The 25740-nt window shown below is 51.9% G+C and overlaps 6 protein-coding genes across 8 annotated transcripts; 3 read left to right on the forward strand and 3 right to left on the reverse strand.

Moving 5' to 3' along the window:
• Positions 1-2986: 2986 nt before the first annotated feature.
• Positions 2987-5754, forward strand: LY6G5C (lymphocyte antigen 6 family member G5C). The gene is given in 3 exon segments (XM_044256526.1): positions 2987-3152; positions 4203-4352; positions 5591-5754. Coding segments are annotated over 3 exon segments (480 nt in total).
• LY6G5B (lymphocyte antigen 6 family member G5B) lies at positions 5193-11119 on the reverse strand. 2 transcript variants are annotated; one of them, XM_044256494.1, is made up of 3 exons: positions 10304-11119; positions 10038-10166; positions 8688-9740 (listed from the first exon to the last, which is right to left on the reverse strand). In XM_044256494.1, exons 1-3 carry the CDS (start codon positions 10425-10427, stop codon positions 9322-9324), a joined length of 672 nt encoding a protein of 223 aa, XP_044112429.1. In that variant the 5' UTR covers positions 10428-11119; the 3' UTR covers positions 8688-9321. The 2 variants fall into 2 exon arrangements, 1 of the variants encoding a protein (XP_044112429.1); XR_006385493.1 differs by lacking the exons at positions 8688-9740; positions 10304-11119 and adding an exon at positions 5193-5759 and having other exon boundaries at positions 10038-10266.
• An 89-nt stretch (positions 11120-11208) lies between these two features.
• CSNK2B (casein kinase 2 beta) lies at positions 11209-15191 on the reverse strand. Of its 2 annotated transcripts, none has more exons than XM_044256521.1 (7): positions 15059-15191; positions 14381-14463; positions 13574-13676; positions 12929-13044; positions 12407-12482; positions 12069-12258; positions 11209-11441 (listed from the first exon to the last, which is right to left on the reverse strand). In XM_044256521.1, the coding sequence occupies exons 2-7, from the start codon at positions 14450-14452 to the stop codon at positions 11351-11353; spliced, it is 648 nt and encodes a 215-aa protein (XP_044112456.1). In that variant the 5' UTR covers positions 14453-14463; positions 15059-15191; the 3' UTR covers positions 11209-11350. The 2 variants fall into 2 exon arrangements, with proteins under 2 accessions (XP_044112456.1, XP_044112449.1); XM_044256514.1 differs by lacking the exon at positions 15059-15191 and adding an exon at positions 14722-14740.
• A 207-nt stretch (positions 15192-15398) lies between these two features.
• Positions 15399-18644, forward strand: GPANK1 (G-patch domain and ankyrin repeats 1). Its single transcript, XM_044256479.1, has 3 exons — positions 15399-15697; positions 16263-17483; positions 18027-18644. The coding sequence occupies exons 2-3, from the start codon at positions 16873-16875 to the stop codon at positions 18469-18471; spliced, it is 1056 nt and encodes a 351-aa protein (XP_044112414.1). The 5' UTR covers positions 15399-15697; positions 16263-16872; the 3' UTR covers positions 18472-18644.
• A 1293-nt stretch (positions 18645-19937) lies between these two features.
• C1H6orf47 (chromosome 1 C6orf47 homolog) lies at positions 19938-22416 on the forward strand. Its single transcript, XM_044256538.1, has one exon. The coding sequence runs from the start codon at positions 20766-20768 to the stop codon at positions 21627-21629; it is 864 nt and encodes a 287-aa protein (XP_044112473.1). The 5' UTR covers positions 19938-20765; the 3' UTR covers positions 21630-22416.
• A 122-nt stretch (positions 22417-22538) lies between these two features.
• Positions 22539-25085, reverse strand: APOM (apolipoprotein M). Its single transcript, XM_044256550.1, has 6 exons — positions 24538-25085; positions 23953-24107; positions 23587-23660; positions 23389-23487; positions 23119-23217; positions 22539-22685 (listed from the first exon to the last, which is right to left on the reverse strand). The coding sequence occupies exons 1-6, from the start codon at positions 24649-24651 to the stop codon at positions 22660-22662; spliced, it is 567 nt and encodes a 188-aa protein (XP_044112485.1). The 5' UTR covers positions 24652-25085; the 3' UTR covers positions 22539-22659.
• Positions 25086-25740: the final 655 nt, after the last annotated feature.

Genomic DNA, 25740 nt, shown 5'->3' on the forward strand with positions numbered 1-25740 from the left:
TGGGCACATTTGGTGAGAGGATGTAGGCTGAAACAAAGAATTAGCACCTGGGCAGGAAACCTGGGAAGGAGAGGGGGTCCCTGGGCTAGGCCATCCCTCATTTCCCCCTATCTTATAGATGCAGGCTCGCCCTGCACTGCTTTCAGCGAGAGCTGAAGGGGTCAGCTCTGGGCTCCGTGTTTGGGGTGAAGATTTGCTCCACTTCCCCAGGAGTGTCAGGTGTTTCCTTCCTGGCTGTCACAAGTGAATGAGGGCCAGATACCTATCCACTCATTCATCATCCAGCCACTCAACAAGCTATCCCAACTCCCTGAGGGAGGAACCGAATCATTCATTTCTTTTTTCCATTTATTTATATTCGGGTTTAAGATCGCTTCCCCTGCTCCTCTCCAGACCGTCTGGTGTAGCCTTTCCGCTAACAGAACTTGGCTCTCGCCCAGCCCAATCATCCCCAGCCCCGTCCCTTGCTGGCCCCGCCCCATTCCCCGGACGGCCGCATTCTATCCTCAGGCCCCACCTCCTTTGTTTCGTCACCCGGCGGATTACCCACCGGAATCCCTGGTCCCGAGGGAAGGGCACTCAGCGCAGATACCGCCCGCCGCTGCTGTCACTATGGCGACTACAGCAGCGCCCCGCCTCTTCACCCTGGAGAACCTCCTTGGAGCCCGTCACCGTGGCAACGAACTCAACGAGGCTGTGCCGCGCCCTGTCGCTTATACTGGGGAGTAATAATATGAAACAAGGCAGCTTTGCCGGCGCTGAGGCCACGCCCTTCCCGAAGAACACCTCTTCCAGCCCCACCCAGCCCAGCCTGGGTGTGTTGCCTCCTGCAGAGCGCACCGCCTGCGGTCTTCTAGTCCCCAGCGAGTCTTCTGGACTCCTTCAGGGAGCCCAGCTTTAGCTACCCATAACTCCCTAGTGCTTGGACTTGTCGCTACGGTTATATTCGAGAGAGGGGTTTCGAGGACGCTCTTTTGTCCCCCTCGCTTCAAGAGTAGCCCCCGCTCTCTGATTCTCTTCTACCACTCTGTCGTTCCTTCAGCAGACATTTCGGCTGGTACTGGAGCCCCCCCCCAACACCAACTTCATTACTCTGACTTTTTCAATAACACGTTTTTCTTTTTTCATTCATCCCAAAGCTCTTGGGAGCGCAGCGGCGTGCGCTTTCCTTTCGTGATTCTTCTTTCCCGTGCGTCTTCTTGGAGCGAGTCTCTGTCCATTTCTTCCCATCTTCCCCGTCAGCACCCCGAGGACGGATGATTTTTGGAAGGTCCGGGACTTTAAGCATGGAGCCCTCCGGCAGGGCCGCACCCCAAACCTCCAGACCCGAAGCTGGAGCAGGGGATCCGCTCTGTACGCCCAGCTCTTCCCATAGCCCACCCACACCTAAAGTAAAAACCCAAAGGGGCGCCTGGGTGGCTCTGCTGGTTAAACGTCTGCCTCTGGCTCGGGTCGTGATCTCCGGATCCTTGCTCACAGCGGGGAGCCTACTTCTCCCTCTTTCTGCTGCTCCCCATGCCTGTACACTCTCTCTGACATGGATAAATAAAATATTTTTAAAATAATAATAATAATAAAGTGAAAACCCCAGGTCTCTTACAGAGACCGAACTCGAAAGCAGCAAGCTGAGTCCGCCAACACTTCGAGCCAAGCAGGCCACGCCTTCGCCCCATACCACAGCAGAGGAGGTGGGCGGGGCGCCTGGGACGCCCACCGCCGCTGATTGGTTGCTGAGCAGCCTCGGCCTGGGAGGGTTGGTGGCCCGGCAGCGCCGCCTTCCGGGGAAGCCGCGTAGTCCTCTGGTTGTCCTTTAGGGGTGAACGTCTGGGTCCCACGCGGGCACGGTTCTCCCAGGTTTTCTTCCCAGCGGTTCCCAGGCGAGAACGGAACTTGGGCTGGGGGCGGCCCCCGCATCCTCCTGGGAGCTCTGAGGTGCAGTCAAGCTCGGAGAGCGAGGGTACTGCGTCGGAGCCCGTGGGCGCCGGAGATCAGAACCACTGACCTGCAGCTGAGCTTAGGCGGGCAGAGGAAGGGGGGCGTAAGGAAAGGTGCTGGCCACCCGGAACCCCCACAGAGGCCACTTGGACTGAATAGGTCCCTGGGGACCCAGATGTCCTCGCTTTGGGATTTCTTACCGTTCCACGTTTTCTCCATCTTGGAAAGTGGTAATCACCAATCACCTCCTTGTGCAAGCCTATTCCCCCATTTTTCCTCTTTCCGTATTCAGTAACTCCAGATCTGTCCAGTCTTTCTCCTAAACGTTGGTCAGATTCATTCCTACAGTCTCCTTCTCTCTTCCGCTAGACCATACCGCCATCTTGTGACTGGACTCAGGAATAGCTTCCTAACTGGTTTCCTCACCTTGGCAATCTTTTACAAAGAGAAATCTGATCTTGTTGATCCTTTGGTCAGTGCCTTTGACTGCCCAGGCGCTCCTGGGAAGCACTCGTCTCCCTCCCCACCCCCAGTTATTCCTTGTTGCTTTCCCCACTAGACTGTGAGCGCAGGGATTTTGTGCCATGTTGTATCTCCAACATCTGTTACTTTGAATAAACTTCTGCAGATTAAATATGAAAGTTTCGGGACGCCTGGGTGGCTCAGTTGGTTAAGCAGCTGCCTTCGGCTCAGGTCATGATCCCAGCGTCCTGGGATCGAGTCCCACATCAGGCTCCTTGCTCGGCAGGGAGCCTGCTTCTCCCTCTGCCTCTGCCTGCCTCTCTGTCTGCCTGTGCTCGCTCTCTCTCTGACAAATAAATAAATAAAATCTTTTAAATAAATAAATAAATATGAAAGTTTCCCTCTCATTTCCTCTTGCCAGGGTCCTGTCCCCGAGGTAGAATATTAGGCCTTAATGGGATCATGGGTGAGGACACTCTGTCTCTCTGGCTATCCTGGCACTGATTTCCACCTCAAATGGGTGTTCCCTTCCTCTTGGCCAATTTCTCTTCCACCAATATAAGCCCCAACTGGAGGCTGGTGGGCAGTCATGCATCTTATGACAGGCCCTGCAGGTCGCTGAAGTATGGGGTCCCTGGGCCTCCACAGCATCCCCCAAGTCCTACACACGGTCCTTTTAACAGCGCTGGTCATGATGAGCTTGGTATTTGGTAAGTGGCTCTAAGGGGTCAGAAGGGTCTCCTGGTCTGTGCTTAGTGGAGAAACCCACAGATAGCAGGTGTATGGGTACATCTGCCCAGGATGCTCAGGTAAACCTGGCAGGACGAAAGATGGGATGGATGGGCTTGATGGAATAATGCTTAGGGACTGGCAATAGACTGATGTTCACTCTGAGGGAGATTTCTAGTTTTTACCTCAGGGCCGTCTAAACAGCAGTGACCTGAATGGAGACACTGAAGAGATGCCGTTTAAATCTGAGGCAGTGCAAAATAAGGAGGGTCACTGGAATGTGCTAAATGATAGAACTAGGATCCCCAGAATAGAACAAGCCTCAGTCCAGCCTGATAATCTTTTCACTTGGCTGCAAAACACCACCTGTGTAGAAATAGGACTCAAAGTATTTGTTCAGTATCTGCCTCACACTAAGTGCTCCTTAGTGCACTCCTCATGGGTCTGGGGACTCATTAACATGTGGTCTGGGCCAGGGACCAGAGAAAGAGGGAGCTGTATATCCTCGCGGTTGGGGAGGACTTTAGTGACAGCGTTATTAATATGAGTGAAAAGACCACCAAACAGAGAATGTGGTGGTGGGCTGCTTGACGTCTGGTCTGTCTACACAAAACACAGACTCCTCCTATCTTGTGATGATACAGTCTCGTTTTCACCTCTGAACATTACAGATTTAAGGAAGCATATTCAAAAGCGAGTCCATAGTGGTGGGGGGGGGGGACTGTAAAACCAAGTCCCAGAGGAAGAAATGTCCTCACTGAACTCCCCAAAGCTGGAATGAGGGGCCCCTGCCCAACCTTTGAACTTAGAAGCTTTCAGAGTGCTGGGCACACGTTAGCCCCTCAAATACATGTTGAACGAGTGAATGAATTCCTTAATCAGTTCCTTATTTCAGGAGGTGTAAGAGAAGAGAATGGAGATTTTAACAAGGACTTTAAGGCCTCTGATAGAGAATTAATCCAGATGGTTTTCAAGAAATGGAGTTCTTATGGTTTTCTGAGATGGGGAGGTGGGGAAGGGGTTGACCGACCAGGAAATGAGGTAGGTTTGGAGTCAGTTGTTTCTCTGTGTTCTAGGTGATTTTGATCCTGATTCGGTTCAGCTCCCCAAATACCTGCGCTGCTATCGATGCCTCTTGGAGACCAAGGAGTTGGGTTGCCTTCTGGGGTCTGACATCTGCCTCGCCCCGCCTGGCAGCAGCTGCATGACTCTCCTCATAAAGAACAGTGAGCTGCTTGTCTTTGGCTCAACCCATTCCCGAAATGCATCTCTCTGCTGCACCCTGCGTTGGGTTCCTACAACCTCTAGACACTGCTCCCCATCCTGGTCTCTTTCCTTACCTGCCTTCAGAGCCATTCTCGGTCTCCACTTCCACGCTCCTGTTCCTTCAGCCTGCCATTGACCAGATTCTGCCTTCCTTACAGCACCCAGCCTTGTGATCACCAAATCCCCCAGTCTGTCCTCAGACTGCCTTCTCCCTGCCTGTGAGCCACAGTTCCTGCAGACCTCTCTCCCTCGTCCACTGCTTCTTCCTGGTCTCTTTCCTTGGGTCTTGGCTTATTCTCCTTGACCCTTAAGGTTCATGTTCACCAAAGTTTGGGCCTTAGCGGTCTTCCCACTTCACTCTTCCCAGAGGATTTGCTCGGATTCCTCAGTTTGAATGTTAGGCCCAACTGTCATGTCAAGTGGCCCTCTGGACAGCTCCACCTCATTTTCAATTTGCTGACAATTGTCTATATTCCCTGTTCCTCATGCCTACTTTACCACACAATCCCTCACACTTTTCTTTCTGCTCTCCCTTTTTCCTTCCTTCTCTCTTTTCCTCCCTCCCTCCCCCCCTTTTCAGCAGGGGCCCCCTCCCTTACCCTTTTTAAAACACAAAGCACATATTATGTGCAAGCACAACCCTCTGAGATACATACTGTTATTACTACACCCCACCCCATTTTACAGATGAGAAAACAGAGGCACAGAAAGGTCAATTCTTTGCCCAAGTCTCCTAGAAGCTGAGTCAGTTTGTGGTGATTCCAGAAACGGAGCTCTTAACAACCACTATGTGAAATTACTTTCAAATTCAAGTTTTTTTATTACACTTCTTAAAAATAGATATGGTCCAATATCAGAGTACTCAAGCATATCAAAGAGATGCCTCTCCCAGTTTTTTCTTATATGGTCCCAGCCAAAGTGCTGGTTCCCCTGGAGCAAGACCCAGCTCAGCCCCCTCCAACCATTACTCTATTTTGAGTGGCTCTTTCCCACCAACCTTCCACAGAATCCATAGCTGGTAACTCCCCCTGCCATCCCTGCCCCTGGCCAGTTTCAGGAATTACTGCCTTTTGGGGATCCAGGGAAGGGTGTGGGGACAGTGATGCTAAGTCCATATGGAGTGAGGGGATGGAGGGGTTTGGGGGTGTGCCTGGGACCTGGGATCTATGTATCATTGGTTGCTGCCATCCTTCCCCAGACAGTGGTTCTGACATCATGGTGAGTGACTGCCGCCGCAAGGAGCAGATGAGTGACTGTTCATATACCCGCTCTTCTCCAGTGTTTGGCTTCTGGATATTTTCTCGATGCTGCTTCCGGGAGTTCTGCAATAACCCCCAGAACAGAGTCTTCTATATTCCTTAGAATTTCTGCAGAGAATTTTAGAATAAAATCCTGCCAGTTGCCTTTCATCTTCCCGATTTCCAGCTGGCTGGCACAGCCAGAACAACTTCCAGTTCCTTCTACCAGCCCTCCAGGCCTCCCTCGATAGGATCTCAGCCCTATCTTCCTCTTGATTGACACCCCTCAACACTCCTATTCCCACTGTCCCTTCCCTGGGCTCCCTCTCCAGAAGTCTCTGAGTTTTGCCTTCAAGTCCTCACGGTCTGACAGCTTTTCTCCTCTCTCCTCCCACCTCTCAGCTGCTCCTTTGCCTGCCTTTGCCCCTTCTCCCACTATAGGCCTCTCTCACCTCAAGTACCCAGGTGTTCCAAATAAATTGGTGTGCAAACTATATGGCCTGTCTCTTCTGGTCGTGGTGGAAGCTGAGATCCTGCCTGACTTCCCCCCTGTGGGGGCGGGTAAGGGGCTCCCAGCTCTGCTGAGCTCTGCTCCTGCCCAGACTCCAGGTCTTGGATTCACCTCTAGGCACAAAAAGGTGAAGAGGAACTGGAAGTGCTCCTGCAGGGATGGCTGAAAGGGCAGGGGGCAACCTTGGCAGTGGGGTCAAATCCAGAGCTGTGTGAGAACTGGAAGGGAGGTTCACAGGGGAAAGAAAGGGTGCTGGTGGGAGTGGAGCTGTGAGAGGCCCAGGCCTGGGGAGGGGTGGGGGAAGCCTTCTGTGGAAGAGTTGCTAGGTCTCGTGGAGTCCTGGCCTGATCCCAGGCTCAGCTTCCCTCTTCAAGGACTGTGAAGTTACTGCAGAATTTTGGGCCTTGCGTTCCTCAGCCTCTGAGACTGTCCTCCCCTTTGCCTTGCTAGAGCTGTACAAACCTAGACTTTTACACCAAAATCAGAGGTGTGGAGAAAAGTGGGCCTAGACCACAGTGGGTGCACACAGAAGGTTTGGACCTATTTTTGGACCTCCAACTGCTCCCTGACAATACATATTAATACTGGTGCTTCCCACCAAAGCACAGACCATTAAAGGGGCCATGGAGCTCTGTTAACATTTGGACAAAATGTAAGTGAAAATGTACGCTCTATGATGCCATGTGTATCAAGCAGACAGAATTCCTCTAAGCAGCTACAACTCAGGACAGTGGCTACCGCTGAGTTGGGAGACATGCCTGGGAGGGTGCACAAAGGCAGCCTTGGGTGCTGATAAAGGCCTTTATACTGACTCGAGGACTGGTGACACAGGTGTGTGGTTTACAAAAACTCATGGTGTATGCAAACTTCTGCATGTTTTGCCAGAGGTTTAAAAATAGGCCAGAGGGGCACCTGGTTGGCTTAGTTGGTACACTGTGTCACTTTTAATCTCCGGTTGTGAATTCGAGCCCCACACTGGGGATAGAGATTACCTTTAAAAAGTAGTAGTAACGGGGGACGCCTGGGTGGCTCAGTGGGTTAAGCCGCTGCCTTCGGCTCAGGTCATGATCTCAGGGTCCTGGGATCGAGTCCCGCGTCGGGCTCTCTGCTCAGCAGGGAGACTGCTCCCCTCTCTCTCACTCTCTGCCTGCCTTTCTGTCTACTTGTGATCTCTCTCTGTCAAATAAATAAATAAATTAAAAAAAAAAATAGTAGTAGTAACGGGCACACTTGGTGGCTCAGTTGGTTACGTGTCTGCCTTTTGGGCCCTGCATCAAGCTCCCTGCTTAGCTGGGGGTCTGCTTCTCCCTCCCGCTCCTCCCTGCTTGTGTTCTCTCAAGAAAGAGGGGGAAGCAGGCTCCTTGCTGAGCAGAGACCCTGATGTGGGGCTCAATCCCAGGACCCTGAGATCATGACCTGAGCTGAAGGCAGAGGCTTAACCCACTGAGCCATCCAGGTGCCCCTGCTTGCGTTCTCTCAGGTAAAATCTTTCAATGTTTTAAAAAGCAGTAGTAATGGGCGCCTGGGTGGCTCAGTGGGTTAAAAAGCAGTAGTAATACATACACACATGAATGCCACAATCTGTATGTACCTTTGTCCCTAGGGCATGTGTCTATTTTGGAGGCTCTCATTTTCACCTGTACACACATTTACATGCATTCTTTCAAGCCTATGAGGTACTAGCCCCTCTTTGACAGGTGACCAAACTAAGGTAGGGACAAACTTATCCAAATGGCAGAGGAGCTGGGATTGGGTACCCCAACCATAAAGCTGTACTACTTTTCAGATAAAGGTTTCACAACCCCAGCACTGGTTTATGAGATTCAGAATGAGCTGTACTCATTAATACCAAGCCCAGAGCAGTGTGTTTACTACACAAATGGAAAAAGTTGTGAATATTCATTACTGCTTTCTGTATGCTTGTAGTTTTTCAAATGGAGTATTAAAATTAAAGATCTAGCAATGGCAGCTCCAACCATGTATCTCTGAACACCCCCATGCCCCAACGTAGCTCCCTACTGAGGGGTCCTGAGTGCCAGGATCCTAAAAGGAACAGGCAACAACCCAGATCCCTCAGCACCAGGTAACTGAGATACAGACCTTGGCCCCTTGGTTTGCTCCTGAGTTTTCCTGGTTCAAAGGTTTTTCTACCTCTCTTAGATGGAAAACGCTGATGTGATCAGAGTTTAACTTTCTATGTTTTGTTTCTAGGGAAACCTTCTTAAATTAAAGATTTTATTTTTAAATAACCTCTATACCCAATGTGGGGTTCAAACTTAACTCCAGCATCAAGAGGCGCATGCTCTACTGACTGAACCAGCCAAGCGCCCCTAAAAAGCAAATCAAAGGCTGAGAAATCATAACCCTCACAGCTGAACAGATCTCTAGCTATGCAGAAGGTGGGATGGATATCGGCTTTTAGGGGACAAGCCATGAGGAAGCCACAAAGGCCAAGTAGAGTAGACCAGGCTGTAGATGGTTTGATCCCCATGCCCAATCAACCTTCTTTTTGCTGAGCCTGACCCCATAAACAGTGTGACACAGACTCAGCCCAGTCCATTTATTGTGGAGGTTGTGGAGAGCAAGCAGGAGATGTGGAGCAGAGCAGGCCAGACCCTCACCTCTCCTCTCCTTTGGCATCTACTCAAGTGGGTGTCAGTGGGGCTGAGGAGGCCAGGGACTGCAACAAGAGAGGAGAGAAACAGACGACCAGAGCAAGGGTGGGGGTGGAGGCAATGAGGCAGGGACAACACAGTGCCTAGTCAGAAAGTGTGCAGGGAAGTCTACCCTTCGTTCTTCTTGTTGCAAGTTCAGTCTGGGTCTCAAGATAGGCACAGGATGTGATCTACAACCAGATCTAAACGGGGGCAGGTGACCAGACTGACAAAGGATTTGAAAGATGAGGGGGGATGACAGGCTCCGGTGACAGGAAAGGGATGAGAAAGCCACTATGCCTTCCCCAGGCCAGCCTGGGCAGATTCTGAACTCATTATTTTCTAGGAGGGGCAGCACTGCCAGTTTCTGGGAAAGAAAAGATCCCAAAGCCACAGTCCTGCTGCGGAAGGGAGGTCAGAGAAATCAAAGAGCAGAGAACATGGGTGCTCTAGGAGGGCAGCACAGGGGGCTGTGGTGTTAGAGAAAAGATGCTGGAATGGAGTGAAATCCAGGAAGCCTAAGCCATCAGGGCCTAGCCCAGGGAAGAACCAAAAGTCCTGAATTGTTGAGGAACAAATATATGTGATGTAGGTCAGCAATGGACAAGTTCAGGTTCAGGGGCAGGATGGCCAGGGGGTCCAGGCCTTTGGGCTCCTTCCCAGCATGGAAGCTGCGGAGGGGCAGTGAGAGATTCAGGGCCTGGTAGAACCACTGGATCTGGGACTCGGACAGGGGCAGGGCCCAGGCCCCAGCCCCAGCTGGAGGATCAGCCAGGGGATCAGGCAGGGAGCTGTGGACCTGGGGACTAGACCAGGAGTTGCAGTAATCATACTGGCAGCACTGGGCCTGGTACCAGTATTCTGAGAAGTAGGTATTACGTTTTTCTTGGCAGCGGTAAGAATTATACTGTCCACAGCCTCGGATGAGGAAACGAATCTTGGTATCTGGAGAAGAGGGAACAGCTAGCTAGTAACCTCCACTGCCTCCCAGTCCCCAAACCTGTTATCCTTACCCTAGACTCTCCCCATGCCTCACCCAGACCCGACTTCCATCCCAGACTCCTTCCCTCTGAAGGAAGGAAAAACGGGCTCAGCAAATCTCCCTGGAACCCTAGACCCCTCCTTCCAGGATCTTGCTGTCTTCCTCTTGCACCCCAGGCCCTAAGCAGCCTTCATCTGAGAGGAAAGGAGACCAGGCCATGGGCTATCCCACCAGCAGCCCCTTCCTGGGGCTTGACTCACCATAATAGATGGTGATCACCATACACGGTGACGGGGTGCTGATGGTGCACTTCTCTGAGCCTGAAATACACCCTGCAGAAGGGTCTTCTAAGAGGCAGAGGTGGCAGGTCCGGACTTCAGGAACAGGAGCTGGGGAAGAAGACAGGTGGGATGGGAGTGTCGGCTCATTCCAAGTTCTGCTTGCGGGGAGCCCGTGAACCAGGGCTATAGCCCCACCCCATTCCAGGACTGTCACTTCTCCCTCCTCGCCCCTGGGCCCCACTTACCTTTTCCCACTGCGAAGCCCACCATGACCAGCACACCTACAAGCATGTGCACCTTCATGATGGAATTCTGGGGAGAAGGGCAGTCCCTGAGGGGTATCCTGAAACCCCACCTTCCTGTGACCATGCTCTTTGGATCCTGAGCTGCAGGGTGGTTTTAGTAGACAGTTTGAGCAGGAGCTGTAGACGCAGAGCTATATTCCTCAGCTGGGGGGAGGAAGTTATTAACTTGGCTGGAGAACGGCATGTCCTCACCCACAAGGTCGGCTTCCTGAACGTGGGAGCAGTGTCCCAGACAACACCTGGGCCTTTATCCAGCTGTCTATTGTTCTCATGCCCTGAAAAGATCTATTCCCACTTCAAGGGTCCATGAATCAGCTTCTGTCTCTGGTACCATATGCTGTCCTTCCCACAGCAGAACGGTCCCTATTGTGCTGGGAAAAACTTTGGCCAGGCACCCAGGGTCCCCATCCTTCTGAGAAGAGTATATCTCAGCTCCCCCAGCAGGGGGCGCACAGACACCACCCTGCAGCAATTGGGGACCTTGTCCCTCTCCACCCCTTACTTCAGGACCACTTGCCCTGTAAAATCAAAACCGGAAAATTTTGTTGTTGGTTATACTACTTACTTACGGTACAAATAAATAAACAGCCTTAGGTGGCTGAAAAAGAATGAATATGTCTCTAGACTTTGAAATCTCATTTTCCCCTCGGGCTGTGGCCTTGCACATCTCTGCATTCAGTACTAGAAATTCTGCTCTGCTGCTAAAAACCTCACCCAAATCCACTGGGCACCAATCTGTGCTGGTTTTCAACTTGAGGAGGGTGGGCCGGGCCATGAGGGCCCCTGGAATCAGGCACAGCAGTACCCTCCCGTCCCCCAACCCCAAGCACCAGCAGACCAGCTCATGGCCTTTTCTTCCACTTTATTTCATATTCCCACCACAATAATGACTCCTTTAATTTAAACTAAAAACCATAGAGGGATCCTGAAAGGGTGGCAGCAAAGGATCGGAGGTGTCAAAGACTGAGGGTCAGGTGGGATGGGGAATCAGCGAATCGTCTTGACTGGGCTCTTGAAGTTGCTGGCGGCTTGGAGCTGCAGTTGGTAGGCCATTGGATGGATCTTGAAACCGTAGAGCCTGGGCCGGGGCAGAGGTCAGAGAGGCAGCAGTGTGAGCCCCACCCTGGCCCCACCAGTGGCCTGAGTTTCCACCTCCCCACCCTAACTTTTTCATGGGTCTGCTCAGTGCTTAAGAACAGTGGCTCCCAAATGTCTTCCCTCCAGGATACTGGGAAACGTACTTTAAAAAGCCATTAAAACTCAAATTCTAGGCTACATGTAAAAACACACACACACACGTATGTGAGTGTATGTTTGTGTGTGTGCAGATCAGCACTTGTTTCAATATAATACCAAACTGTTCTTCCCAATAAACATGATGTTCTGGGAAAATAAACCACACTTGTTCCTAGCAAAAAGTTGAACACCCAAGATGATGACAAAAACAGTTACCATTTAAATGGTACTTCAGGTGCCAAATGTTTTTCAAAAGCAACTATTTAAATATACCTTATCGGTCAAGTACTATCATCATCCCCATTTCACGGATAAGGGAACCAAGGCACAGAGAGGCAAATACCTTTCTCAAGGTTACATGCTCTGAGAAAGGCAAACCTCAAGAAAGGACCATGCCCTGTCTTCCCTTCTCTCGAGGGAATCCCAAACCTTTCCTTTGACCCTGGTTGATTCTATCCCTGCTCCCCACCTGGGCACAAACTGGTTGGCGGGCCGCTTGGGCCGGTACTCGGGGTGCACCATGAAGAGCATGTGAGGGAAACCGGTGCCGAAGTAGGCGCCGTCCGTGTGATGGTGCCTCGATGACTTGGGTGTGTACACGTCCATGCACTTGGGGCAGTAGAGCTTCACCATGGCCTCACCTGGGATGTCCGAAAGGCCTGGGAGACAGCCAGACTCAGCAGGCCGAGCACCCCCAAGCCTGCCCCACCTCCCTCCAAGACTCAGGCCCAGACTTGCTGAGCCCCAACTCCTTCCCAGGAGTACCAGCCATTTGATGTGGCCTCCTTTCCCTTCTCCAACACTCACCGATGGGAAGCATTGGCTGGTTCTCACAGTACACACGGGGACAGTAGCCAAAGTCTCCCTGCTGGTACTTTTCCAACTGAGGCGAACAAAATGAAAGGGGTTGGTGGGTAGGTATGAACAGAAGAGGCAATCCCTTCGTCAGCCCAACCCACATTGCTCTGTCCTCTACTCCTGCCTTTCTGTCCAGAGACCCCTTCAAGCTGGCCCAAATGGGCCCTCATACTCTCCTGCTTCCTCTGGAGGTTAGGCAGGTTACAGACCATCAGAGCCATTCGCTGTTTGTTCCCTGAGGAAGAGGCAGACTGCAACAACTTCCTGTCCAAGGTCACATCTCCCTCCCTGTAAACACCTCAGTCAGCACAACCCCAATTAGGATTTAATTCCCAGTCCCTGTATCTGGGGTTCTTCCCCTCGTCTCAGCTACATTCCTTGACAAGGTTGAAAACACGTGACTCCTCGCTGCAGGAACCTCTGCTTCCCTTACTGCCTCAGAGGAGTCAAGTGGGAGCAGAGACGCCTCACCATCTGGGCGATGCCACGGTTGGTGAGGATATAGCGGGCGTGGATCAATCCATAAAGCATCTCGGCTGCCTGCTCAATCAGGTCGCTCTGGTTGGGGTTGTCTTCCAGCTCTTCATCTGAAACATGGCCCCAGCCGATTGAAACCACTTGTCTTACAGCTTTCTTAGATGTCCCACCCATCTCCAGGGGCTGCTGGCTACAGTTTGCCTGGCACTCATCTCTGCACCACCCATCACCTGGGCATTTGACCCAGAAACTCCAAGAACCCAAGGCAACTCTGCCTTCTCTCTACACTTCTTTAGCCTTTTCTCTCTCTTTCCCTCCCGACTCTCAACAAATAAATGAAAAATATCAATGCAAAAGATGGCACTCTAGACTAAAAGGTAAGGAAATGAGACCCATGGGGAAACTAGCATCAGGGGATAGAGCCAAATTACAGGATCAGAGTGTGGGAACAGGTGGTGTAAGTCACAAAACCAGGCAAAAATCAGATGGGGGACCAAAATGAAGGACAGGACTTTGGATAAAAGGAGTCGGAGAACCAAAAGAAAATTTGTAAATTCAAGAAGCAAATAAATAATATGAAAACAAAAACAAAAACAAAAACACACACACACACACAAAACAACCCCGAAGGTGCCTCACCAGGCTCCAGGTCCAAGATCATGTCTAGAGCTTGTCGATAGTGAGGCACCTGCTCATTGAGTCCAGTGAGATTGAATTTGTCCTGGATGTAGTCCTCATCCACCTGTCAGGATGTGGAAGTCAAGAAACTCATAGCAGAATCCTCAGCTTTGACCTGGGCACATTGCTCTAACTGGTGACTTATTCTCAACACAACTGCTTCTGTTTCCCCTCATAACCCAATTCCAACTCAGCAGAAGTACTTGAGTCTCTCTCCCCAGTTCACGTACACTGCCTTTCCATAAAAGCTTTTACTTTTTTTTAAACAGCTATATCAATCTCCTCCTTAAAGAAACATTCCTTTCAAAATCCTGGTTCCCACTCCTGCCCCACATCTCTACAAATCTATTTTGTCCTCTCCTTAGGGGAAACTGGATTTCCAAGGAAAAGTGGAGACTGAACAGCTTGCGTCCTGTGGGCAGTTACAATCCTTTGTATTATCGGCACACAACTTTGCACGTTACAAAATATTTTCACAAACAACATTTTAATTCTAACAGACTCCCAAAATATGGACTACCAGTAGCAGTCTAATAATAATAATAAAGTTGACTTGTCCAATGTTACATTGCTGGAAGATAACAGGCTTGGGACTTGGACAGTCTTGCCACTTCACAAGTTAGTGAAGGGGACTACTGAAGGGACTTTTCCTTGACAGGAAAACGTTTCCATAACAGCCTGTAAGAGAAGTGTATGGAAACTAAATATGTGGGAAAATACATAGCCAAACTTTGTGTGCAGATGCCCGGGAGACCGAGGAGAACTCACTTCACAGAAAAATTCATTGCCACGGAGCCCACAGAACCAGGAAATCCAGGACACCTCCTCTGAGCTGCTCATCTTCACGTCAGCTGGGGGGAAAAAAACGGTCTAAGTAAAGCCCAAGCTCTCCCACCCAGCCTCTGGTATCCTCCCTCCTCCCACACTTTGCTCTCCAACAATGAAAGAATTTGGGGCCACCTTTCCTTAAAGGATCCTAGACTCTGGAGCACACCTCTCCAGTTCCTGTTATTCACACCTCAGCCCCTTTTCTGAAATTACAGATTCTCTGGAGTCCCACCACTCTTCGAGTCCCACCACTTTGGACAGGTATTAACCATCAGTCCTACCCATATCCCTAACGCTGCCGAAGACCTGCTCCCTTTCCTCTTCATGTCAACTCGGGCAGGGCCGTCGGCTCAAGATCTCTACCCCACAGGTCTCTGCATGTCCCCTGCGCCTTTCCCAAAGGTTTCGAAGTTTATCCTTTCCAAGCAAAGGTGGGCCCCTTTTTCTCTCACGGCCTGGGGGTCGCCGTGAGGTCCCGCCTCCGCCCCTCAGGCCATCCCTCCCAGCCTCAGTGCCGGACCGGGTCACTTCCTCCCCCACCCCCACATCAACGCTCGGAGACCCCATGCGCCGCGCCTAAAGACAGGGAACTCGCCGCGGTGACGACCTCAGACTCACCGGCTGGACGGGGACCGGGAACAGGGCGGGGGAGGGGAGTTGCCGCTTCCAAGGAACCGCGAGGGCTACAACGCAGGCCACAGACCCGACCGCGGCAGCCGAAGTGGGGTGGGGGGGGTTGGAAATTGGGGAGGGTGGGGAAAGGGCAACGCGCAAACGCCAAGGGTCGGGCGCCGCAGTGAACGCCGGGAAATGAAGTCCCTAGTAAAGAGAAACTGGCGAAACGAGAGAAAGGCGAACTACGAATCCCAGGATGACTCAAGAACGACCCTGGCGTCGCGAGGCCCAGGAGTAGGACGCTCGGGGGGCCGGGCGAAGCGAGGTGCCACCGGAAGCGGAAGCGCAGTACCCCGGTCTGGGTCAGGGAGTATGGGAAATATAGTTGTAGGATTCCGCGGCTGAGGGGCCGAGAGGGGGCGGGGAAAGGAACAAGGCTGGCGGGCCGGTTTCCTGTCCGTACCCTCACGCAGCGAGAGTCGGCTTTAGGCGCTCTCCTGAAGCCCAGGGTACTGACCTTATCCCCGGCCAACCCACCGTGTCCTCATTGCCTGTCGAGCCTCTCGCCCAAGTCACGCCCGCCACTGAAGGCCCCGTCGGGTCCCCAGTTTCACCCCGGGGTCTGGTCTCCTCAGGCGGGAGGTGAGGCCGGGCTCCTTCCTGTGGGAAGGGTGGGCTGGGCTGAGGTGAGCGGTGTGAAAACCGGGACGGCCCCGTGCGCTCACCTGTGGTGGCGCCAGCCATTCTGCTGCTCGTCCCCTTGCACTTCTCCATTTCCTCTTACGGCTTGAATTGGGGGGGGTCCTCTGCTGCGGCCACTAAGTGTGACCTTCGAACCCTGGTCAGAATAATGGTGAGGGGCAGCGTGATGTTATTTCATTTCACGGCTTCGGGGCATTCCACAGGTTTCGTTCGCCTCCTCAGAGCCTTCTTAACTCACAGAGTGGTTTCGCAGCTCCAAAAAAATGAGCCCGGAGCGGGGGCCACGTTCGGGGAGGCGAAGGGCATTGTGGGGGCGTTATGTTAAAGTAGGACCCCAACCGACGGAGCCTCTGTCCTCGCGCTACCTGGGCACGTGGCATTTTGAGCGGATGCTGTTGGAAGGGTCCCGGGTGGGGAAGCTGAACCTAACTTTGCAAACCTAGCGCTTTGCACATGCCTAAGCCCTCAAGTTATGTTTTGTGTGTGTGTCTGTGTTTTTTCCTAGAGACGCGTGCGTTTTCGGGTCATTTGATCGTCAGTTCCTTTGCTTAGAGTGGCGCCGTTTCGCCGTACGGAGACTACGAAGTCATAGAGACTGGAGCTTCTCCCCCTGCTCTCTCTCTTATTTCTGTGTTAAAGCCTGTTTTTATTTGGGAAGATGAGACCGGGACATAGGATCAAGAAAGATTTAAAAGGCTAGGCTGATTGTTTTCTTTTTTCCTTTTCTTTCTTTCTTTTTTGGCTGATTGTTTTCTTAATGGTACATCTTATCTGGTGGTCAAGTTTCAGAGAGAAGCTGTTTTTATTATTGGTGAGGACGGGGGTGGGGGCAGAACGCAACCTCTGGGCAACCTCATTGAGTCTTCTTTGTTAAAATAACCTTTAGTAAATTGTATGGGGCTGTTATCATAGGGTTCCCTGTTTCTCCACATGACCTATGGTCCTAGGTTGTGAGGTCACTTAGGGAACGAGAGAGTTTTTTTACTTTAAGGTTATTTCTCGTCCCAGCAGGTCTCTGGGGGGTGGCTCTGGTCAGTGCAGAGCCCCCAAGGGATTGGCTTGCTTGTCTCATACTCCCTTAATCTAGTCTCATCTTCTCAGTTCTCCCAAAAGCAATGTCCAGGCCCTCCCTCATCAGCTTCACTCCAGCCACCAACCCCAGTGACCTCTGGAAAGATGGGCAGCAACAGTCACAGCCTGAAGAGCTGGAGCCCACCTTGGATGGGACTGCAGCCCGGGCTTTTTATGAGGCCGTGATTGCAGATGAGAGCAGGGTCCTTGAATCTGAGAGATCTCAGCCTGAACCTACCAGTAAGAGAAAGAGGAAGAAGAGAAGAATGATGAGGGAAGCTGCTGCAGGAGCCTCAGGAGGACATGGACAAAGGAGATCCCTTGAGGCAGAGGACAAGATGACCCAGTGGATACTGAGGGCAGCTCAGGAGGGAGACCTGGCAGAACTAAGAAGGCTGTTGGATCCCCGTGAGGAAGGGGGAGCCGGGGGCAATATCAACGCTCGGGATGCCTTCTGGTGGACCCCCCTGATGTGTGCTGCTCGAGCAGGCCAGGGGGCTGCTGTGCGTTATCTCCTGGGCCGTGGAGCTGCCTGGGTAGGCGTCTGCGAGCTGGGTGGCAAGGATGCTGCTCAGCTGGCCGAAGAAGCAGGTTTCCCTGAGGTGGCGCGCATGGTCAGAGAGAGCCATGGAGAGACGAGGAGTACAGAGAACAGGTGAGGGGAAGCCTTAGCCCATGCCCATCTTTCAGTGTGTTCTGCCCTTCCTAGCCACTCCACACCAGAGGCTCTAGAACAGAGCTGAAGTTTATCTTCCTGATCCCCAGTATAGGTTGATAAGGCAGTGTAATAGAGTGAAAATAAATATGAGCTCCCTGGGTTTAAATCCTAATTCTACTTACTTGGGCAAGAACCTAATTTTAATGTGCCTCATTTTCGTTATCTGAGAAATGCAGGTAATAAGAGCACCTGTTAGGATTTAATGGGTCAGTATACGTAAAGTGCTAGAATGATGCTTACCACATAGTAAGCTGTATATATATTAATTGTAGCCATTATTATGCTTTGCCCAAGAGCTTGTGAGGCCTGGTTGCCATTTCTTCTCCCAGCTGTTCCCCTCTGGGTCCCTCACTGCTAAGTGGGTTGGAAGGCAACTTGTTTTTTAGTAGAAAGACTGGAAGGACTTCCCACCTTGCCACCCCACTCTGAGGCCTCAACTCTTTCCCTGCCCTGAACTCTTTCTCTTTTTTTCCTCTGCAGGTCCCAGTCCCCTTCCCTCCGGTACTGTGAGACCTGTGATGCCCACTTTCAAGACTCTAACCATTATACATCCACTGCTCACCTGCTGTCACTGCCCCGTGATCTCAGGTCCCCCAACCTGCCCATTGGGGTTTCCGCCTCCAGCCCAGGCTTCAAGTTGCTGCTGAGGGGTGGCTGGGAGCCTGGAATGGGGCTGGGACCCCAGGGTGAGGGCCGCACCAACCCCATCCCAACTGTCCTCAAGAGGGACCAGGAAGGATTAGGCTACAGATCAGTGCCCCAACCCCGAGTCACACACTTCCTGGCTCGAGATACTCGGGCCGTGGCTGGGAGGGAGAGAGCCCCTCGGGTGACCACACTGAGCCGGAGGGAGAAGAGAAGGCAAGAGGAGAAGGACAGGGCCTGGGAGCGGGATCTGAGAACATACATGAACCTTGAGTTCTGACCTTGGTAAGTAAGGTCTGATCCTGGTCTGTTGCTAAAGTCTGAACCTGGACCTAGGCACTTTCGCTTTTGCTTTCTGGGGTCTCCAGGTCCCAGATCCTCAGATTTTAGTCGGTGGGCTCTGCCTTTGGAAGAGAGGAGCTGAGAGCTGAAAATAAATCAAACTTCTTCCTCTTTTGTGTTTATTCACTTTTCTGGAAGCTGTTGTGGGAAAGCTAAAGTCTGGGAGCCGCATGCACTTGAGCCAGAAGGGGTAGCCCTTGTGGCATGATCGGGCCACCTACCTGCCAGTCTGGTTAATTTCCAGGGCCTAGCTCCTGCCTGGAATGCTCCACCTATTCTTTCAGTCTCCTGAACCAGGAATTGCCCAAGCTCTATGCCAGTCTCGCCTACCCCAGGAAGCATCTCCTGACTTATGCAGCCAAGTCAATCACTTTTTATTTTATTTTATTTTTTCAATTACTGATTTTTAAATGTTATTTATTTATTTATTTATTTATTTAACAGAGAGAGACAGATCACAAGTAGGCAGAAAGGCAGACAGAGAGAGGGGGAAGCAGGCTCCCTGCTGAGCAGAGAGCCTGATGTGGGGCTCGATCCCAGGATACTGAGTTCATGACCTGAGCTGAAGGCAGAGGCTTTAACCCACTGAGCCACCCAGGCACCCCTCAATTACTCAGTTTTAAACAAGATCAAATACTATATGCTAAGAAGAGTAAGACATTCCCAACTTTCTAATGGCTCATAGCTAGAGGAGGAGGAAGCTATGTGATCAAATATACAATGCATGGTGATAGGGGAAGCCTGGGAAAGCTCATGGAGGTGATGAGAATAGATAGGGTCTTATAGGAAGAGGCCAATGGGCTGGAAGGGCCTAAGAATATCCGGCTTCTAGGATGATGTTAGTGGAACTAGAGCCCGAACCTCCCAGTGTACATTTGGCCTTCCAAATGTAAACTTTAAGTCAGGGTTCTTCATTTTACAACGTGAAAACGCCTGAGGGCAGGAAGCATGTACTGTTTGTCAACACTTGTCTCCCCTTCCCTTCTGCTGCTCATACCAGGTGCTGGGCCTAAGGAGAGCTCACTGTTGTCAGACCCAGGAAGTAAAATCTGCATGGAGGGACAGGAAAGATCTATACAAGTCCTAGGGAAGCTGCGTCCTTTTCCAGAAAAGCCTTTCATGAAGTCTTGGACATGAAAAGGAGGAGTTGGGGGTGGAGGGTGCAGGGAAGAACCAAAGAGCAGGAGGCTAAAGGGAGCATTGGTGACCCAGGGACGTATGGGCGACGGAGAGAGATTGTTAGGTTTATACTGCTGCCCCGACACTGCTAGACCTCAGCTGGCGCCCTGCGCAGTGGCGCTACTACCGGCGCGGGGGCGCGGGGGGCGGTGGATCTGTAGGGTCCGCCCCGCGAACTGCGGGCTCCGCCCCCGTCTGTCCCTCCCGCTTCGGTGCAGCTGCTTCCGGGCTCTGCGGCTCCCGGCGGCCTACTGAGGCCGCGGCCCGATGCTGGGCCCGGGAGGAGTCGCAGCGCGCAGAGCCCGGATGCCTGGGTCCTCAGGCAGGCCCGCGCTTGGCCTCGCGACGAGAATCTCCCAGGACATCTCTGGCCTGACCTTGCGGAGATCGCGTCTCACCTGCGTGCTCGGGGACTGGTCGGGCCACTTTGTAGGATTCCTAGCTCTCTAAATCGAGAAAAGAACGCTGCTGACAGGAGTTTGCTGAACACCTCTCTCCTAACCCCCAGTAAGAGACTGCCTGCTTGAGCTCCCTTAGGTCAGCAGTTCAGGACTGTCCAGATTGGGAGCACCTGAGACCCAGGGCCACCTTCCTTCCTTCTTGGATGGAGCACCGCCTCCCCAGTTTCTGGGGCACCTTGGGGCGTGGCCTTGGTGAGTGAAACTTGGGGTGCTGCCTGTAGGAAAGGAAACCCAGAAACCCAGGGAGGACACCGTGGGGTGATCCAGGCCTTGTCAGGTCCTGGGGATTCTTGGCCTGAATCTTGTGTTTTGGGGTGGTGGTGAATGAATTTGGATGTGCTTCCCCACTTTACCTCAAAACTGAAAAGGAACAAGCCACTTGCCACACTTGAGGCCGCAGGACATCCAGAGAAGTGGGGAGCCACTTGTGAATTCATTGTAGGACTCACGAAACAGCAGTTGTTCTGAGCTTGAACAGACTTTGGCTTCCGAGGAGACACAGCCCCCAAACTTGAGGGCTGAGTTCCAAACAGAATAGAAGCAGTTACAGGAAGCAGCTCCAGAATTTGGGGGCTCACTACACATCCCAACCATGTTCCTGCGACGGCTTAGTGGCTGGCTACCTCGCCCTTGGGGCCGCCGGAAACCAACGAAGCCCGACTTGCCTGCCCCAGAACTCAGACGAGTGGACAGCTCCTCTGAGAATTCAGGGAGTGACTGGGATAGTGCCCCAGAAACCATGGGAGATGTGGGGCCTCTCAAGACCAAGGACCCAGGATCACGGAGGAGCTCTGAGGCTGCTCCAGAACCAAGTAGGGAGGTCCAAGATGAGCAACTGCGAAGCAACAGAATGGATTCCTTCAAGTGGGACAAGACTGTCTCTAACATTCAAGAGTCTGGGAGACTGGGGACTGGAGAGACTGTTCTCAAACAGGGCCAGGATTCTGTGGGCTCAAGTGGCACCAGACCTGCAGTGTCCCCTGAAGGGGTACTAAGCCCCCCTGGGCCAGAAGCCCCAGTGGAGAAGCCAGGACGGCGTCAGAAGCTGCTGGGCTGGCTGCGGGGGGATCCAGGTAGGGGAGCAGGAGCTCCCTTGCAGTACCTGGGGGGCCCAGAGGAGTGTCTGCAGATCTCAACCAACCTGACTCTCCACCTGCTGGAGCTGCTGGCCTCAGCCCTGCTGGGGCTGTGCTCAAGGCCTCTGAGGGCAGCTTTGGATGCATTGGGCCTGCGTGGACCGCTGGGCCTCTGGCTGCATGGGCTGCTGTCCTTTCTGGCTGCCCTGCATGGGCTCCATGCTGTGTTGAGCCTACTTACTGCTCACCCCCTGCACTTTGCCTGCCTCTTTGGTCTCCTTCAGGCCCTGGTGCTGGCTGTCAGCCTCCGGGAGCCCAGTGGAGAGGAGGAGGCCACTGACTTGGATGGCGAGAAATTGGAGAGGGAGGGTGAGGAATAGAGGGAAGACCCAGGAAAGGGGCTGTGACTGCAAGATGAGGTGTGACCTAGTACCCCCATCCTGAGTGGGGTGGGAGCAAGAGTGAAGATAGTGTGGCCTGTAGGAGGAAAGTGGGGGCCATGACCCAGATTATAAGCACAGGGACCTCAGGGATGGGGAAGAAACCCCAGAGTGTGAGGGCGTGGTCCCCCTTCATACACAAGAGAGAGTAGAGCTGTTTAGGATATTTGTTTATGGACAATGGGGATACTGCCCTTGAATTCACCAGCTGTCGTTACTTTTTGCTTTTACATTTCTCCCACTTCCAGTTTTTTCTTTCCACCTTTACTTTTTAAAAGAAAAAAATAAGTGTGGTGGTGAACAATAAAGACTAAAGTGTCCTCTTTACCTTTCAAAACTACCCAGGGGTGGAAGAGACCAGAGACAGGACAGACAGGCCTCTAACTAGGGTAAGAGGGTCGTTGGAGACCGAAGGGAGCCCTTGGATCCTAGGATCTGAGCCACCTAAGGAAGAATGGGACTGTGAGGTGGGTGGATTAAGGGGTGTGGATAGGAGCCAACAGTGACAGGGGCCTGCAGGAAGGATCTGGGTGGTCCCAGGAGCCAGGGGGAGTGGGGATGGTGCAGGTAGTATTGGCAGGAGGGCCAATTCAGAGGGGTTGGCAGCTCAGATAGGCAGTATGGGGAAGCACTGGAGCTTAGAGTTCTCACTCAGGTTAGGGGTTTGCACACTCAGCAATAAACAACTGTAATCACACCAAATCCTAAATATACCACTACAAAGAGAGTTACCATCACTTAGTGTCCTTCCTGATGCCGTCCAGCTGGGGGTTTAGGTGGTAGAAGGTCCAGGGGGAGTACTGAAATGGAGATGGGGGATTGCTTTCTGGAGACAAGCCCAAACTGAGATGAGGATTGAAAAATCATCTTTATTACTCTTGAAAGGGAGCTGGGAGTCTCCAGCTTCTCCTCCCCACAGCACAATTGCAGCTCCCATCATATCCATCTGGGGCACAGATGAAGCCACAGGTCAGTTACTGGACAGCTCGCAGGCCTCTGGTGGGAGGAGGGAGAAAAGAAGAGGGTGGAAAGGAAGGAACTCCAGGGAGAAAAGCAAGGTTGGTGGTCATGGGGTGGAAGAGAATGCATTCCTGCTTTTCCCCGTATCAAAGAAGGGGTCCCTGAAGCCCTTTCCCCTATATGTCTCACCCCCTGCCCCTTTTATCCACCGGAAACTCAAGAAACCTCTCTTTTGAGTAGCCTAGAGCCCATCCTGGCTCCCTCAGGTGACACCAACACCATAGCTCTTGGCCACATCCTTCTGGTGCCATCACAGCCTATGACACAAATGGATGTGTCAGCACAGCCACTCTAATGATGTCAGCCTTTGACCATGTCCTCCAGTGACATCACTTGAGTCCCTTTCATCCGGCACCTGCAGAAGACTTGGTGAGTCCTAGTCCTCTTCTGTGGGACTTTACCCCCTCACCTTGATTCCTGGGAGTCCGTAAGAAGGCCTTGAAGTCCAGGCAGGAGGTCAGGGACTGGAATTCCTTCACACACTTCTCAGGAGGGTGTGGTGAACGATCTGGAAGAGCAGGGCAGGGCCAGGCCCATCAAAGTCCCAGATTCTCAGTACCTCCCTGGTAAGGACGGCACCCAGCCCCTCCTGGGATGATATCATAGGGCCCAGAGTGAGAGGCTCTCCTGCCCTCCCGTTGTTTCTCTCCAACCCCTCCTGCCTGGCATCCCCACTCACTGTAGAGGAGGAAGCGCTGGTAACCCTGGCCCGACTCTTTCAGCATGATTCCACCGGGGCATGAACTGGAGAAGAGCTTGGTCTTCATGTCAGGGCGGCCTGTTGGGGGATGGGGGTTGGTGGAGAGTGTGAGGACAGAGAGGCAAAAACAAGCAAGCCCAGGGTACTTGGGGAGGGTGAGGGCTGGAGAGAACCAACCTTCAGTTCTAAGATCTGTGCTCTCCTCAGTCAGGTGGTAGATCCATTTCCGGGGCACACAGAGTCCATTTTTCCTGCAGAAGTGGTGGCAAGGACAAAAGACTGAGTGACACCCCAGCCACACAGTACCAGCCTCTGGTACTGGTACCATCTTATTTCTCTTTGAAGTCTGGGTCCCCTTGGGTTTCAGGCTACCAAGGTACAGTTGGTTAGGCCCATCTCTCTTCAGAGGGAAACTAAGAGAACTGTTGAACTTGGTGGGCCAAAAATAGTGGCTATCCCAAAGAACCTAGCTCTTTGTGGGTGGGCCCTCATTTTCTGGGCAGAGACTGCCACTCCTGGTGCCTCTGACTCCTCGCCACTCACATGCGGATGGTAGCGCGAAGCTGGAGCTTCATGGGGGTAGAGCCTGTAGCCATGTTGAAGACAATGTTGTCCACAGCGTCAAAAGTCACCAACTCCTCCTTGGTGGGAGCTGCCCCTGCGATAAAGTACCACCTGCCCAGGTGTGGTTCTGGGAACTGCAGAGAACGAGGGGATCAGTAGAGGGTGGGTCCCCACTACAGGGCCACTACAGGGCTTCAACCTCTTCATCATCACTCTTAAAATGGCAGGACTTAGCAGTGGAGTGGCAGCTGCTTTTTCCCAGCGAGGTGTTGGGTTATGACAGGAAGTCATTAAGTGACTTTTCCTTTGTGGCCCCTGAGTAACCACCCACCTCCCAATTCTACCATGTCTCCACATTGATGGCCACAGTATGGATGGAGATATATATATATATATATATATATATATATATATATATTTTTTTTTTTTTAACTTGTTCTCACATTCGTTATTGTGATACACCCTTTCTCCCTTCCTTTCCCAGCGTGGTTCTGGTCATCCAAGGCAACCCACCCAAGTCCCTCAGAGCCCCCACCATCGGCTTCCCCCATTCTCAGTCCATACCTCTTTCCCATCCACTCCCTGAGTTGTCAGTTGACTGTACTCAGGGCACCGGTAGATGGAGTTAAGGAGAATACCACAGAGGTAGAGCAGAGCTGCCCATATTTGGTGGAACATCTTCAGGCAGGAGGGAGCTGGTGCTCTTCGTGAAGTGGCCTGTGCCTTAACTGCTCCCTCTCCCCCTGCTAGTTATTCAGTCCACTCTGCTCCCAGCCCCCTTGCCTTGACCCTTGACCCTTTCACCTGCTAATGAGTAACTTCAACCTTGTTTTCCAGCCCAAGTCTGGATTACCCACAGTGTTGGGCCTTCCTCCCCCTCTTCTAGATGCCATCACACTCCATAATATACCCTGGCATGTCCAGGGTGTCTCAGGAATCATGAGAGCTGAGTCCTCTAGGTAGAAGCCTGTGGTCTTTCAGCTAGTATCTGAGCTAGATATTTGTTCCGTTGTATAGCACTGAAGAGAGGTGAACTGATTCTTTCATTCATTCACCTAGCAAACTGTTGTGAGTCCCAGCTGTTTGCCCAGCTAAGCCCTAGAGACATAAAAATGAATGACATAGTTCCTGGCCTTGAGACCAGAAAAAAAATACTAGCTGTGTAAACGAAACAAATCGTTGCAGTACACAGCCTGGTAAGTTTTTTTAGAACAGCTATGAACCAGGTGTTGGGACCTGGTGGATGGGAGGCCTTCTCTCTGAAGTTTGTAATTAGGGGAATAGTATGTACACCCCTGAGAAAAGTTCACTGATGCAAGCTCCTTCACGCAACATTTATTACTAGAAGGAAGAGGCTACGTCACATAAGGATTAAGAGGATAGATATTGGTGTTAGTCAGAATGGGTGCAAACCCTAACTCCACTATTTGTTAGATCTTGGACAATTTTATTAATCTCTATGCCTGTTTTTTTTCCTTTTTCACTTGTAAGATGACCAAATCATCAGTCTCATAGGATTAAAAAAGAGATAATGCATGTAAAGCCCTTAGCAAAGTCCTGCACATGGTTAATTCCAAAGTAAATATTCGCTATAATTAATGTTTGTAAAGGCACCTATTACAGTTTCTGGTGGGCTATAGGTTCTCAAATAATAGTAGGGAAAGAATTGTCAAGAGGCACTCATTGGATAGTGCCAAGTGGGTGGACCAATTAATGCCATAAAAGATGGGGCTTCCTCAATAGGTTATGTATAAAACACACAATGCC

Source organism: Neovison vison, chromosome 1 (assembly GCF_020171115.1).
Source record: "Neovison vison isolate M4711 chromosome 1, ASM_NN_V1, whole genome shotgun sequence".
NCBI lineage: Eukaryota > Metazoa > Chordata > Mammalia > Carnivora > Mustelidae > Neogale > Neogale vison.